This window comes from Acanthopagrus latus, chromosome 10 (assembly GCF_904848185.1).
Source record: "Acanthopagrus latus isolate v.2019 chromosome 10, fAcaLat1.1, whole genome shotgun sequence".
Taxonomy (NCBI): Eukaryota; Metazoa; Chordata; class Actinopteri; order Spariformes; family Sparidae; genus Acanthopagrus; species Acanthopagrus latus.
Window position 1 is genome coordinate 1416971 of NC_051048.1, and position 13242 is coordinate 1430212.

A 13242-nucleotide genomic window follows, 5' to 3' on the forward strand; every position below is an offset into this window, starting at 1 on the left:
TCAGGCTCGGGTGGAGCAGTGACACAGATATAACGGGGGGCGGATCACACACACACACACACACACACACACACACACACACACTCAGAGGGGAGGAAGGGAAGAAAGGGAGGACACACACACACAGACACACACTAAAGAGCCCTAAAGTGTCCTGTTAACACATAATATCCACCACACACACACACACTCATGTAAAATTCACCTCCTGAACGACGTTTGAGGCGACAAATGACAGAAAAGTGTCAGAGAGGGAAAAACAAATCTTTTTAAAGGACCAGGCCGCAGCTTTTACTCAAACTGGGAGCGTTTGGCTGAGAGCTGGAGAGGAAACACAACTTCTACAGCGCCACTAAAGGTCCAGACCCGACCGACGATCCCACAGAATAGATCAGTTAATATCTGTCAAGCCGGTCCTCTTCTGGCCCGATGCTGCGGTCGGTAGCACCAACTAATGATGCTACATTTCAGTTTTGGACTCCGAGCAGCCGACTGTGGGACCTTCAAGGCCCGCGGCTCCTTTGGACCGACCGTCCAATAAACACGGTCTTTGTTCTGTGACGGACAGAAACACAACTTTGTTCGGTGATGTGTGTGGTACTGGGTTGTGTTTCCAGGTGTTGCTCTCTGCTCAGTTAGCTTCACGGTGTACTGGGAGACAGATGGCGTTAGCTTTGTCGCTAAAGTAAGCGCTAACTGCTGCTGATCGTTGTTAGCTTCCGTTAGCTTCCGTTAGCTCAGCGAGCAAGAAAACCTCCTTGGTTCCGTCAAACTATCCTCCATCTTCGTTTGTGTTTCTTCCGACCCGATCTGACCGATGACTCTCTCTTATAGATATTTGTCGTCGATGATGATTTCCCACCTGATGTCGTCGCCGTGGAGACGGAGACAGAAGCAGAAGTGTTCAAACCTTCAACCATCGGCGCTGCCGGAGTTTCCTCCTCCTGCTTTGTTGGTTTCGGTGTTGAACAAACAGTGTGACCTGGTTCAGTGAGTGTAGAGCGAAACCGAGCCAAGAATACAGGACCGGGACACACACACACACACACACACACACACACACACACACACACACACAGAGTCAGGACAGCGAGGAGGTGGTACCGCTGCTGCGTTTCAAACACGACCCCTCTGAGAGGTTCTGGTTGGGAAGTGTGTCAACGAACAGGGATCACACACACACACACACACACACACACACACACACTAACAGAGCGTTATCGTCTGATATTCTAATTAGTACGACATCAAAACAGGAAAGAGGTCCACCAGCTCCCAGCAGACACGAAGCCTGTCCAACAGCCCTACCTTCAGTGTGTGTGTGTGTGTGTGTGTGTGTGTGTGTGTGCGTGTGTGTGTGTGTTTGTGCACCTCAGATCAACAATATTAGAAAGTTTTCAGGTCATTTCTGCTGTGAAGTCGTCGCTTCAGTCAGATTTCAGTTTTCAGTCTCTTTGTTCGTTTTCAGACGGCGTTTTTAAATTCTTTCTTCAGGTTTTTAACTTTTGTTGCTGCGAGACGCTCTAACAGGAACGTTGTGGGAATCGAACTCGTGACTGTGTAACAACAACACAACAGCACAGCGCAGACGTAAAGGAAACACACTGAATCTGTTTGTTGTCTCAGGAAACATTTGGTGACTGTCGGTTGGATCTTTCTCCTTCTGAAAACTTGTTGCAGACACAAAGACGTGTTGGGCGCCATGATTCATTTAACCTTGTGTGTTCTGTTGTGTGTTCTGTTGTGTGTTCTGTTGTGTGTTTTGCTGTGTGGTCGTGGCGGCAGGCCAGCTGCCCTACTGTCACCCTGATTCAATCTGGGCCTCGGGGGGGGGGAACCTTCCTCCCAGAGGGGAGCTGTTTCCCAGGGGACACGCAGGCTGCTGGACACGCCAAGGACGGCTAACTTTGTCCTGAGACACAGAAAGAGAAGGAAGCAGGTTTTATCTTTTTACAGGAACTGATCTAAGACACATTTCCTCAGCTCGACTTCTGTTCTTCTTCTTGAACTTTAATATCAGAATATAAAGATAAAACACACAGTTGTTTATATGGAGCTGCTCTGCTTGTGTTTGATGTCTTTTGTTCTGTCTGAGACACCAGACGTGTTTTTAAAGAATATCAAAAATGAAAAAGAAATCTTCCTTTCAATTTGTGTAAAAAGTTTGTTTGGTGGTTTTTGTCAGTTGTGAAGAACGATCACAACTCGCCCCGTCCAAAGTCAGTGCTGACGACTTCTCTCCATCTTCTCCATCCGGTTTGTTTGCTGCTGTATCCACGTAGCCGAGTTCATTCACTCGAAACAGCTCACAGAAATGCATCAGATTCACATTTTGACTTTTTTGCAAACTGAATGTTTCTTTGCGATGTTGTCAGAACACGTCTTGACAGAACCAAATAATTCAAATGAGACGTCGAGATGATTTCCAGCCGTCTTCGTCCTGATCACTGACGTCTTGCTGAGAACATCAGATGTTTTCATGATAGCGAGGTCGTAAAGTAGCAAAAGCTTGAAGTTACAAACGAACAAACGTAGATCTGCGACCACGACGATATCGTGTGTTGCACTTTAATTTTTCCCTCTTTTTAACGTCTCCCCTCCTCTGACCTCTGACCCTCCTCACTGTCTGTGGTTTATAATGTGGCTGAACTTGAGCCATTATTGTATCATCTTCATCTTCATCTTCATCTTCATCTTCATCTTCACGCCGTCTGCCAGCAGACTGGGAGCAGCAACATGATAAAAGAAGGAGAAGAAGAGACGGAGGGAAGATATTGAACCTCCACGTATCGATCCTCGTCCAATCACATCGAGTCAGCGCCGTCAGAGGGAGGAGTCACAACGATGGAGAGACTTAAAAAGAGGAAAAAACTCAAGAGGATGTAAATGAGAGAGGAAGAGAAAGAAGAGAAGGAAACGGAAGAAACAGGAGGAAGAAATAAACAGAAGAAGACAAAACAAAGAGAAGACAGAGAAGAGACAGAACGCTGCAGAGATGTAGAAGAAGAAGTGAAGCTGCTTTTAATCGTCAGCGGAGAACAAGAAGAAAACGACACACTAACAGGTCAGAGAGCTTTTATTTATTAATGTTATCATCAGTAATATAATCTGATCTGATATGTAAAACTTCAGGATCCTCAGATTTTAATGTCAATAACATTTAAATTGTATTTTGATTTCAGCTGCCAGAAAAAAAAAAAGAAAAGCTGCTCGTATTGATAATGATAATCAATATTTTATCTGTGGACGACATTTATCTCAATAAAAGAAACATTTACTTTATAAAACATGTTTTACTAGTTTAAAATATAAATGTACAAATATAAAAAATGATTGTTTTAATGTATGAATATAATTTTCTATATAATTGATAATAATAATAATAATAATAATAATAATAATGATAATAATAATAATATGGTAATTATTATACTATATATTATAATGCTTATAAAATATAAAGATAACAAATATTTCTAAACCTCCAAATAAAATAAAAACATAAAAAGATACATGATAACAATTATTTATTTAAAATCATTAACCACAAACACTAGTTATATTTCAAAGCAACAAATCTTTTTATTTATTAACAAATCAAGGATGAATTAATTAAAACAAGTTGATATTTTTATTTGGGAAAATCAATTAATTCCTAAATAACTCGTGACCCTCTGACAGTGGTGAATAATTACAGTTGTCAGGAAAAAAACAGGAAATCTCACAGTGTTGAAGTTTTATTATGATTATGAAATAAACAGAAGTAGAAGGTATCAGGCTGAAGCGTCCAATCACAAGGAGGATCATTTCTAATTGACCAATCAGGAGACTGAGCTGATGTTTCTGCTCTGACTGCAGGACCGAGACATGAGGACGACTCCGGACACTGAAGAGGTAAACGCACTTTACAACTAATAAAACAAATATAACTTGTATGATTAAAGTCCATGATGATAAAATGTCTGCGTCACGTTGTCGGTGTGTTTCCAGTCCATCAGGTGTACTGCGCCCGGCTGCAGCTGCCAGTGCTTCAAACCAGGAAGTGTTCAGCTCAGGTCATGTGATCGCTGCGGACACGGCTGGGTGTCTCACGGTGAGACTGAAACCGTTTAACCGTCCTGCAACTGTCGAGACGCTTTTTATACTTTCATTTTTAGTTAATTTTGGCAAAATTGTACAAACTGTATGTCTATAAATCACTGATGCATGCTGGTCCGATTGTGTCCTGTAGGGGCTTTGCTTCATAGTAAAACTGATAAAAGACACATTTAATAAAAAAATTGTTCCTTTTAAACAAGTCATATAAAATACTAAATGTTAAGTTTATGGGGAAAAAAATGCTTTTGTGTATTTTTATCGGCATCATGTAAACAAACTGATGTTTAACAGTTAAAAATCCTGACAGTCAATCAATAATTAGTCGTTATCATTAGGACTGCTGTTGGTTGACAAATATGACCCAGTGAAAGTTTAAAATAATGATAATTTATATTATGTACTTTATGGCAGTTTTTGACATGTACCATGTTTGTTGCATGAGGGTTGATGTACTTATATGACAGTAAACAATATATTTGATGTTTTCATCTCATTGACGTCAAAGATTTTGGTAAATATCTGTTTATTGTGAAGTTGATGCCAGTTTGAAGCAACAGAAGACAGCAAAGGAAATTTGTTGCATGCTCAAAAAACATCTCCAAAAGACGTCTTTCCAACATCTTTGTTGATGTTGAAAAGTTTGAAAACGATTGCATTCCGGTTTTGTTTCACGCTGCTGTTAGTCTCTGAGGGTTAATGTCGACAAGAAGCTGCAGCTTGACGACGACACACTGTTGGACCACACACACACACACACACACACCACACACACACACACACACACACACACACACACACACTCACACACACACACACACACACACACACACACACACACAGTGCAGATGTGTTCAGTCGCTACGGTGACATGAAGTCAGGTGTCGCTGTCATCGCATCACCGAGAGCATCTGGAGGGAGCATCTGCACACATCAGTTAACTTTCATGTTGAACTGCAAATGATATTTACTCATTTTGTTATTAAATAAGAATTATAAACCTTAACTTCACCATTCAAACTGTCCTCTGAGTCCTTCTAAGTCTTCACTGAGGTGGTAATTCTCATTTGTTCTATTTTAGCGCTAAACGTTAAACATGTTTGATATTTTGGTGACGTTCCAATGAGAACATAAAACTGACAATAATTTTATGTGTAAAAGATGCAGCTGTGTATAACACAACAGGACAAACAATAAACAATAAGTTAAACAATAAACACAGTATTATTCCTCGTCTTCCCCTCCAGCCTTGGAGAAGCTCCATCGTCAGGCCCAGCAGCCGTCCACCTGTGGCCCAGTGGAGGTGGCCCTTCCTGGGCTGGTGTTCGACCTGAGCTCCCTGGTCCTCTACGGAGCTCAGGCCATTCCTGTCCGACTCAAAATCCTGCTGGATCGTCTCTACAGCATCCTCACCCCAGACCAGGTACAGGTACTGTGTGTTTGTTGGAGCAGCAGTGTTTGTGTACTGGAGTACAGTTATGTGTAACAGCTTACTGTTTGTCTCCATCAGGTCGGACACATCCTGCACACACTGGGCTGGAGTCTGGGGGATTATGTTCGAGGGTACATGCTGCAGGTGAACGCTCACACAGTCGACTGTACGATGCATCGATTACTGGATTGAGGATTAAAAGTTTAGTTCATCTGTTCACACCGTGGTTTGTTTCTCTCCAGTTTCCCGGTGGGAAGGTGTTGGACCGCTGGTTGATGGTGACTCCTGAAGAAGAGCTGCTCATCCTCAAACAGTTCCTTCGCTTTGGCGAGACGCGCCCCATCGTGGAGTTGATGACACTACAGTGCCTGACAGCTGCCAATCACCTGTCTGATCTGGAGCTAAACCCCGCCTCCAAGGGCTGCCAGTCAAACCTCAGCACGTTCATCGAGTGGAACGGGGGAACCCCAGGACCGCTGAGGAACATACGAGGAGATTCACTTCTGGTGGCCGGTGTCTGCCGGTTTAAGAGGACCAGTCCTGACGAGCGCAACGACTCTGTCCACCATTTTGAAACCTTCCCAGGTGGACAGTCGTTGCTTCTGCCTTTCCACTTTCCAAGTTCAACCTTTCACTGCTTGGTTCCTCCCCACAAGGTAATGAATAATCCCCTCAACTGAGACTTTACACCAGGCTGCCACGTAAACAGCAAATTTGATGTGAGTGTTTGGTTGTTTGTTTCTTTTTCCAGGAGCTTGTTCCTCCCAGTAAGCTGACACAGTGCCTCCGGAGGCCCAATGGGATCAAACTGGCCGAGAGACAAAGGCAGGAAGGCGGATCAAGAGGACAAGAGAATGATCCGCTTCTACAGCAACCTAAAGTCGAACCGTGTTTAAGAATCAAAGCTGACCCTGACAAGCCAAACCCGGTTCTGTTGATACGCCATCAGGACGCCCAGTTCAACTTCGACCAGAGGATTGACCTTCAACGGGCCAACCAGCAGAACCCCTCCTCACACTCGCCTTCCTCAGACTGCTCACTTCATCCATCAGTTTCCTCGTCTCCACCGAAGATTTCCCACAAGTCCTTCTCTCTCAGCCCTCTACCATCCTTCTCCTCCTCCTTCCTGTGTCCTCTCCCGGCCTCCTCGTTCTCTTCCTCCCTCCATCCTCTCCCATCCTCTCCTCCCTCCCTACGCCCTCTCCCGTCTTCCCTCTGCTCCCTGTCCTCTTTTTCACCTGCAGGAGGTCGTAAGGGGAGAGTCTGCTGTGGCGTTTGTGGGAAAAGCTTCTATGACAAAGGTAGGAATGATGTGGTTTTTTGTATCTCAAGTCTGCTACACATCCAGAACTTTGCGTGAATGCATCTTCAAGTGTCTTGGAGTCTCACAAAGTTCAGTTGTTTTTTCAGGAGCTGATGATCGACGTAGCTAAAGATCAAGAAATCTTGTGTCTTTCACATCTCTGTTTAGTGTCGCAGATACAAATGCAAAGGACAATCAATGTGCCAACGTCTTTAACGTCAACATGTGACGAGAGAATCCTCCTGGAATATTAGCCAAAATTAGCATTTCCACCTGCGTGTAATTTGCTACTGCAGACTAATTTCACCTGCGACTGAATATCAGTTGTAAACTTTCCCGTTAAAGACAGAAGCCAGATGTTTGTGAGTTTTTAGTGGATCGCCATGATGCGTGTTTTGGACTAAACTCATAGTTTCCAGCCCAGAAATTCAGTCAGTTTGGCGCCAACCTCACAGTTTCCTTCTCTCTTTGTAGGAACGCTGAAGATCCACTACAATGCCGTCCACCTGAAGATCAAACATCGCTGCACAGTTGCCGGCTGCACCATGGTCTTCAGCTCGCTGCGCAGCCGAAACCGCCACAGCGCCAACCCGAACCCGCGGCTGCACACTGGCGCCGGCAGAGACAACGCGCACAACCACAGGAACACTCACGCTGACCTGCACACAATCATTCACTCTGAAACACAGATGCACAAAGACTCCCACAGAAACGTACACAACACTCACACACGGATGTGCAAAGAGATCGGGAACACACTCTGGCAGCAGGACGACGATGCAAACACAAGAGTACGAATACACGACCTGAGAAACGGACTCAACGGTCACACAGAACCCCAACATGGCTGCCGGGACAAAACCCCCCCGAATACAGACTCCACCTCCAACCTGCACTCCCAGACCCCTCCTCCTCCTCCTCCTCCCCTCCTCCCAGCATGCACTGCTCCCCCCCTAGTTGTTCCCACGCTGGAGAAAACCAACTGCTGTCGACACCTGCTCAACCTCCACACCACCCACGCCGCACCTGCCACCATCACCACGGCCAACGGTCAACCTGTGTCACGTGACCATGATGTCACGGCTTGCACCAGCCCACCAACCAATCAGCAGCGGCGGCGGTGGGACTCAAGTGACCCCGTCCCAAAGAAGAAGCCCAGGAAGTCGAGCATGCCGGTGAAAATAGAAAGAGAGAAGGCGAAGGAAGAGGAGTGTTGAGGATCTGTGAGATCTTTGAGTCGATGTCCAAAAGATTTCTAAAAAGACATTTTAAGTTAATTAACAGCAACTTAAATGTGTCTTTTTAGGCTTCACGTTTTCATGTACATGAACTGATGCTCATATTTCTATATAGGCAGATCATATAGAAATATCAGACGTCACATATCAATAAATGGATCAATAAATGTGCCGTTTGTATATTCTGTCTCTGCAATGATACATGTGTGACCAGTATGCTGCTCTGTGCAGGAGCTCCCCCCAGTGTTTGTTGTCTGTTACTACAGTTCTATATGTAATAAAAACGTTTACTATCATAAACACACGGAGCTGACAATAAAATAAATAGTGTTTTCTATTTTATATTTATCCATTTTCAATTAATTTTCTTATTTCAAGTTTTGTTTGATGACTGAAGAAGACGAGAACGAGACGGAACTATGCATCGGGTCTCAAGGTTTCCACTCGGAAGACGTTTACAGACGCACAGACAAAAAAATTAAAAACCGGAAACGCGTTTGGCTAGTAAACAATGCGACAAATTTCGATAAAAACATAAACTGTGGTTCCGGTTTGAATAGAAACACAGTGGATTCTGACAGTACCATGTCTAAAGGTGACGTCATCAGGGGTTTTGTGACGGAGAGACTCGCCGTCGCGTCCCAGGAAATCTTAGCGGTGGTGGACAAGATCGTAGCCGGGTACGAGGAGGAGGCTTCGGGCTTCAGACAGGAGATCGAGCGGCAGAGGAGGCAGTTGGAGGAGCTGCTGCAGCCGGAGGTCCGACCCAAAGCAGGTCGGTCATTAAAAGGCTGGGTTTGTTGATGTGTGGACTCGCCGGACTACATTAACATATCATGTAATTTAATAGTTGCTTGGTTATTTTAGACATTTGCGTTGATCAGGTTGAAAAATATGGGAGTGCTTTTCAATCAACATGACTTGCTCTTAAATTCGGCAGTATGTAATTGATCGTTTTTGATTGGAATTATCTTCCCAGTGTAGAAGCATTAGCCAAGGTTGCACCGTCGATTTATGGTTGTTATCCACATTTGTAGTGCTTATTTATGTAAGCCGAATTTAAGGGTAAACACCACTGCTGTTGATGGCGGTGTTCATTCACGCTGTGCTCACATGTATCCATTTATTTTCGCTGAAAGAAACTTAAATTGCAGGTTTTGCTATAGGAGTTTGGTTTATGTGTGCTTCATGTTTGCTGTTACAACCAATCAAGCTGAAGCAGGTCACACTGGAAGGGCTGATTTTAACATCTTTCCATTTTTAATGAGAATACGTTTGTCACTTTTACCTCAAACTTTCAAATTAAAACTCCTGATATCACTCTTTTTTTTTTTCCAGGTGTGAAGCGGAGCAGGAGCATCTTCCCTGATGAGGAGGGGCAGGACGAAGGTGCAGATGAAGAGTCCCCTGAGCATCCAGAGAACCTGGAAGACCCGACGAATCAAACCCCAGCAAGGTTCCCAGAATTCTCTAAAACTAAGTTCACATGAGAATAACACTAAATATATGATTTGTTTAAATTAAAGTTTGTTCTTTTTGTTGTTTTTAATTTATTTTTGATATTTAATGGATGGAAGTCTTGACTTGGAGTTAAAAGGTACAATATGTTTGATTACTTTCACTGTCTAAAGCTCAATATTATGTTTGTCTTACCTTGTCTAACACTTCAGGTGTTTTACCTCTAGAGGGCAGTATAGGAAGAATAAGAAGAAGCCTGGCAGACCTCAGATCAGTGAGGCGGAGAGCCATGTAGAGCTCAGGATCCGCATCCTGGAGGACCATCAGACTGATGTCCTCACAAACAGCGGTGAGAATTAAAAGAAAATTAAAAATGAACTTCAACAGGACATGAAGAGTCTTTCCCTCTTGGTCATTTTGGTTCCTGAAGTGGAACATTTGGAAGAAGTCGTTGTAACAGTAAAGTCCGATGTGTCTAAAGTGTTTTTGCTCTCTCAGTTCTTAAGAAATGCCCTCTGCTGAAGCTGACGTGTCCTCGAGGCCTGCAGGAGGCAGATTTTATTGACCTGCTGAAGTCCACCTTCCCTCAGCTGTCAGGAGGCGACAAATGTTTTGACATGTTAACATCCGACAAGAGACGCAGACTTCAGCCTCTGAAACTACAGATGGTGACACCAGACGAGATCAGCAGGAACATCAGCTGCTCCGGATGGAGGAAGTCGACGCTCTTTATCAGACTGAAGGTAGTTTGTTGAGTTAAAGATGTAGAAATCTCTGATCACACTTTCCCTGCTGAATAAGTAAATATCACTGAGACACACACACTCCATGTTTCTACTCAAAGACAGGAAGAAGTTCACGTAGAAGATTTGCAAGAAGGAGACAATGAGTTTCATAATGTCTATAAAGTTTGTTTTAACTCAACAGCTCTTAAAATCACTACATTTGTAAATGGAGTCTGGTGAACATTTTATTCACTGCATTTGAAATGATAGATGGGAGGTAAAATCTGACTTCTTTATTCTTCCAGACACAAAAAGAACTTCAGACCAGCGAGGAAGATTTTCATCCGACAGAAGTCAACAACACTGAAGACTCTCAGTCCACGTCTGTCATGTTGACATGTGATGAAACAAGACCTCAAACCAGGTAAAACATGCCACGAGGCTCCACTCTCGTAGTTTCAGTCTTTCCATCATCACTTCTGTACCCCTTAATCTTTGCTCTTCATTCCTACAGCAACCCTGTTCAGGAGGTCGAAGGAAGAACGGAAGGGAGTCGAGTGTCCAGCAGCTCAACGTCACAACAACAAGACATACAGGGTGGCGAGGATGTGGACCATCAAATATCAGAACCAGCTGAGGACTTTGTGGACTGCACTGCAGCTGAGAGTAAAACTGACGGTATTGAAAAGGAAGAAGAAAGAGGAGAGTCGAGTGGCAGCGATGATGATCGGAAACAAGACAAGAACAACAAGGAACTGAGGTCGAAGGCAAAAAAGAAACAAAAAGTCAGACGTCTGGGTTTAAAGGCGACTCGGACAAAGACTGAGAACGCTGATGTTTTTCTTTCCTGTAAAGTCTGCGGCACTCTGCACAAATCAGAAGTCACGCTTGTCAAACACGCCTGGAGTCACGTTGATGATCCAGGAAGTCTTTGTGGCGTTTGTGGAGAACATGAGTCTGAGGAGACGCTGAAGGATCATCTTCAAAGTCGACATAAAACTGAAGACTGTCACATCTGCGGAGAGTCTTTCTTGAGTACTGCCGGCCTCAGTGAGCACGTGGCTGCACACTCAGGGGAGAGACCGTTCGAATGTGATGTTTGCTGTGAAGCATTTGCATTGAAGGCGTCTCTGGACAACCACCAGAAACTCCACAAGGCTGGTAAGCTGCACAGATGTTTCACCTGTCACAAAGTGTTTGAACTGAAGGAGCAGTTAAAAGCTCACTGTCGGACTCACAGCAACAAAAAGACGCGCCTCTGTGGCGTTTGTGGTAAATCTCTCAGCGATTACAGATCTTTATCCCGCCACAAGATGACGCACTCTGAGGAAAGACCTCACATCTGTCAGGTGTGCGGGAGGCGTTTCAAACTTCCTGGGACTCTGAAGCAACACAAGAAGATTCACACAGACAGAGAGAGATCGTACCTCTGCGATGTCTGCTGCAAAATGTTCCTCACGAGCAAGGAGCTGCAGATCCACATGAGGCGGCACACCAACGAGAAGCCGTACCACTGCGGTGAATGCGGCAAGGGATTCAGCACCAAAGGTCCTTTGACGATTCACATGAGGGTCCACACGGGAGAGACACCGTACCGCTGCCCGGACTGTGGCTGGTCCTTCAAACGCAAGGTTAACCTGGACAACCACCTGACGGTCCACTCGGGCCAGAAGCCGTTTGTCTGTGGGATTTGTGGGAAAGCTTGCGCTCGTAAAACGTACCTGACCGTCCACATGAGGACCCACAACGGGGAGAGACCGTACAAGTGTACCCTCTGTGATAAAGCCTTCACTCAGGGTCACTGTCTGAAAACACACATGAAGAGCCACCTGGTGGCAGAGGCTGCGACGTGACGCGAACACTCGACCCGTTTCAAATATCTTAATAGAACTGAAAATCGTGTTTCTTTAATTTAAAGTTATGTAAATGTCATGTTAGTGCCCACATGTGCGATGGCTTAAAATAAGAGTGTACAGAGTTTAATGCTAATGTCAACATGCTCATAATAGACATGTGAAATAAAATGCTGTTATTTAAAGTACTTGAAGTAAGAATGTGAAGTAATATACAGGACCTGACCTCGTTTGGACAATACCTACGTTACACCTTTTGTGTGTTGTTACACTTTTTTCACTTATTGCCAACAACAAAAAAAGAATTAACTTAATAAATAAAATGTACTGTGCTGACTTCAGCACAGCGTCGCCCACGGCAGTTAACAGAGACGTGTCCAATGGAACAGTGGTGGTTCTCAACCAGTTTTAAAAGGGGCGCCAGGTTTGTTGCTGGTTTTATCGTTAGAGGAGCACATACAACCTGGGAAACAAATCCTTCATTCAGACATGGGATTAATGGGACTTAAAACAGTGTCTAACATGTGAACATTTTTAATTGGGTAGTAAACTGCTGAGACACTTTATTTTCACCTTTCCCTTCAGTACAAATCATTGTAAGAAATCTGTCATTGTATTATTGATGCAGACTCCCTGTTGCAGGGGCCACAGGGGGGTCTGGACTCAGAGTTACGGGGGCACTGGCCCCAGAAGCGCCAAAGCACCAGAATCAAGGTATAAAATGTAGAAATCATTGCCGGGTTTGGGTTGGGTTCTGTTCTCGGTAGTTTAAACTGTACGTGGCTGTAAGCAGGGTAAACAGGCAACCTGTAACCGTGTTGGTTTTTACCAACAAGAAATGTTCTCGTCTAGTTAACTGTTATCTAGGCTAAGCTAAAGTTAGCCATCTAGCTTTAACTGGCCTACACAGCTTGGATCTGATGTTGGTTGCTTCATAAATTTAGTTTCTAAAGTAAGTTGAGTTGACTGAACTCTACATTAATTTCAGTATTTGCACTGATCATCTGCTACTTCACATGTGATCCAAAGGTAATCAGTGAACTCTGTGAACTCTGCAGTCATGAACAGATTACATCACACACAAACACATATTTGCATCAGGTATGAAGGTAAGCAGCTACCGCACCACATGAGTGCT

The 13242-nt window shown here is 44.2% G+C and overlaps 2 protein-coding genes across 3 annotated transcripts; both read left to right on the forward strand.

Moving 5' to 3' along the window:
• Positions 1–3005: 3005 nt before the first annotated feature.
• On the forward strand, positions 3006–8274 carry LOC119027427 (zinc finger protein basonuclin-2). Its single transcript, XM_037112607.1, has 8 exons — positions 3006–3064; positions 3859–3894; positions 3991–4093; positions 5343–5524; positions 5606–5671; positions 5770–6183; positions 6279–6828; positions 7305–8274. Exons 2-8 carry the CDS (start codon positions 3868–3870, stop codon positions 8045–8047), a joined length of 2085 nt encoding a protein of 694 aa, XP_036968502.1. The 5' UTR covers positions 3006–3064; positions 3859–3867; the 3' UTR covers positions 8048–8274.
• Positions 8275–8512: 238 nt separating this feature from the next.
• Positions 8513–12292, forward strand: LOC119027775 (zinc finger protein 567-like). 2 transcript variants are annotated; one of them, XM_037113220.1, is made up of 6 exons: positions 8513–8843; positions 9407–9524; positions 9739–9875; positions 10025–10269; positions 10557–10675; positions 10766–12292. In XM_037113220.1, exons 1-6 carry the CDS (start codon positions 8654–8656, stop codon positions 12102–12104), a joined length of 2148 nt encoding a protein of 715 aa, XP_036969115.1. In that variant the 5' UTR covers positions 8513–8653; the 3' UTR covers positions 12105–12292. The 2 variants fall into 2 exon arrangements, with proteins under 2 accessions (XP_036969115.1, XP_036969116.1); XM_037113221.1 differs by having other exon boundaries at positions 9754–9875.
• The last annotated feature ends 950 nt before the right edge of the window (positions 12293–13242 follow it).